The following is a 2668-nucleotide window of genomic DNA, read 5'->3' on the forward strand; positions in this document are numbered from 1 at the left end:
CTGACCTTGACATATTTGCATTCTTTGTTATTCAATACAAAAAAAGACGGAATAATTTTCTCTTTAATATTTGCCCGATTTATTTGCAAGGAATTCAATTCAGTGGAAAAAGAGCTTACTTCTTCATTATTGTGTATACTAATTTCACAAACTTAAGGTTAAGCTTCATAACTAATGTAATAATGTAATTGATAAATAATAAATGATTATAAAATGTTCAATAAAACATAAACAAATTATATAAACAAAATATCATTTTTCATACCATTTATAAATTACGTGGGATTTCAAAATATTTGGATTTATTATTAAAGAATTTTTCTTTGATTTAAAAATATATAACTTTTCAAAATTAATTCCATTATTAAATTTTTCTAAAATAATACAAGTTAATAATAATGTAAATAATAATCGCATATCATATTAAACTTCTGCAATATTTTATCAAAGAAATACAACGATATATTAATAAGATAAATTGAACATTAATGGGTTAAAAATTAACATACTTAATGAAATAAATAAAATTTGACAGCATTATATATCTATATTATGTGTACATATATATGCGCGCGCGTATAGAAAGTTATTTATGATAAAATATATTGTAATTACAATTAATTATATTTGCGTATTATTAATGCAAATCGTTGACAGAAAGTCCAAAATTTCATCATCTTTTAAAATCTATAAATTTATATCTTTCAATGTTTATCGCTTTTTGTATCAATCAAATTTCAATAAAATTTTTAACATATATATATATATATATATAACTGACATAAATCTATATTTAACTTTTTATTACAGATAAAAGCGATAAAAAAGTGATAAAAAACCGATCTTTACTATTTTCTTTGCAATTTAAATCAAATGAATTTTTTTACAATAATAAACATCTAATAAGATAATCTAACTTCTCAAGAAAATTCAAGTGATTTAATTTAATTTTGAAATAATAATTATAATTAATAATATATTTAAAGAATGATCAAATATTTTTTTCAGGAATATATTTAGAAATAAAAAATCAAATCACAGAAAAAAGGAAAAAGAAAAATAGATAAAATTAGATTATAATTAATATATAATAATATTTAAGTAATAGACATGTATATATTTATTTATTAAAATGTATATCCTTATTTTTATAACTTCTAAGATATTTTTACAATGTAACAATTTTTTATGTGAATATTATACATTTTACAGTAATCATATTTTTTATACAAAAATATTTATTTAATTTCTGCAACTTATTGGAGGCATTTGTATTAAATCACAGTTTTTAAATGATTATGCTAATGAGATGATTCATAATCGGAAAAATGCTTTATAGGCACGACCATTTGGAATTTGTCCTTGAAGTCTTAATCTTCTAACTGCTTCTCTTAAATGTTTTGGTTGTAATGGTCCTGATTCTTGATGAGCTTCCATGACATCAAGAGCTAGTTTAAAAATTATATTTAAATAAAAAGAAAAAATTGTTTTTTCTCATTAAAACTTATTTTTCATCATTAGAAATATTAATATTACCTTCTTCTACTATTTCTCCAACAAATACTTTTGCAATACCGGACATAGCAATAACTACATTCTGCGATACTGAACAACCTGTTATAGTTTGCATAATCTGGAATACAAAATACAATTTATGATAGATATTAAGATATTAAAAAATACGAAATACATTAATATGAAAAAATAAACACAATTACTCTTTTTATTGCTGCTTTTGGAAAAGCAGCTCTTCTATACATTTCATATCTATCTAATTGGTCTTCTGTAAAATTTGATACTAATACTCTGTTAACAAACAAATATTATTGTATTTATAATTAAATAGTAAATATAATTATAATAATAACAATGTTAAAAAATACGTACTGCATTTTCTCCCTTTCTTCCTCTTCCAATTCTTTTTTACTTTTCTCTTTACTTTCTCTTCTTTCTTTAACATTTGTTGGATTTGCATGAGGTAGTACTATATCATTTTCAAATATGTCTTCCGTTGTTTGTTCTTCTTCCCTATTATCATTTTCATGTTTGACAATTTCCAATTGATCTTCTACTACTGTACATAACAAATTAGAACCTACTTCTTCTCCATCAGATTGAGATTGCGAACTCATTGCATCATATTCTATCTAATAAAAAAATAAATATATAATTACAATAATAAAACTATATAAATTTAATTTTTATTTAAAAATTAATTTATTATTTTTATTTCAATTTTACACTCATGATATAATTATCCTATTTATATACCTTAACTTGTACATTATCATTATCATTAACATCTATTGATTCTACATCTTTAGTTCCAGAATTTTGTGAAGGACTACCTTTTTCTTCCTTTCCTTCAATATCTATATGTTCACTTTCATTCCCAGAATCTTCTTTTCCAAAAATATTATCCATTATATAATAAAATACACTATAAATTATAAATAATATAGAAAATGTATTTGATATTTAAAATGAATTATTTTAGGTTACAATACATATCATAATAAATATTGATGAAAAATTTACATGAATTTTATGAATATTTAATTAAAAAATATAATTGAATAAATAAATTAAAATAAATTTTCTAAATATATAAATATAATTATCTTAATTTATTTAATATTTTAATGTAAATTATAAGAAGATAGCCTTA

General features: G+C 20.6%; 2 protein-coding genes across 4 annotated transcripts in view; both read right to left on the bottom strand.

The window, feature by feature from the left end:
* LOC102679544 (A disintegrin and metalloproteinase with thrombospondin motifs adt-1-like) overlaps window positions 1–338 on the bottom strand; it is a 1175-nt gene extending 837 nt beyond the window's left edge. Inside the window, exons 1-2 of one of the 2 annotated variants that reach the window (XR_422065.2) lie at window positions 266–338; window positions 6–171 (exon numbers count right to left, since the gene is read on the bottom strand). Coding sequence is in view for 1 of the 2 variants with exons in the window: in XM_006617557.2 (XP_006617620.1) it covers window positions 6–21 (16 nt within the window). In the remaining variant the exon portion in view is untranslated. The remainder of the gene's footprint in view (window positions 1–5; window positions 172–265) is intronic. The other variant, XM_006617557.2, reaches the window with a different exon arrangement.
* A 769-nt stretch (window positions 339–1107) lies between these two features.
* LOC102679793 (transcription initiation factor TFIID subunit 11) lies at window positions 1108–2517 on the bottom strand. Of its 2 annotated transcripts, none has more exons than XM_006617559.1 (5): window positions 2272–2517; window positions 1888–2147; window positions 1719–1806; window positions 1537–1633; window positions 1108–1448 (listed from the first exon to the last, which is right to left on the bottom strand). In XM_006617559.1, the coding sequence occupies exons 1-5, from the start codon at window positions 2422–2424 to the stop codon at window positions 1315–1317; spliced, it is 732 nt and encodes a 243-aa protein (XP_006617622.1). In that variant the 5' UTR covers window positions 2425–2517; the 3' UTR covers window positions 1108–1314. The 2 variants fall into 2 exon arrangements, with proteins under 2 accessions (XP_006617622.1, XP_006617623.1); XM_006617560.2 differs by having other exon boundaries at window positions 1888–2143; window positions 2349–2489.
* Between the last annotated feature and the right edge of the window lie 151 nt (window positions 2518–2668).

The sequence above is a fragment of the Apis dorsata genome, unplaced genomic scaffold, assembly GCF_000469605.1.
Source record: "Apis dorsata unplaced genomic scaffold, Apis dorsata 1.3 scaffold_315, whole genome shotgun sequence".
Taxonomy (NCBI): domain Eukaryota; kingdom Metazoa; phylum Arthropoda; class Insecta; order Hymenoptera; family Apidae; genus Apis; species Apis dorsata.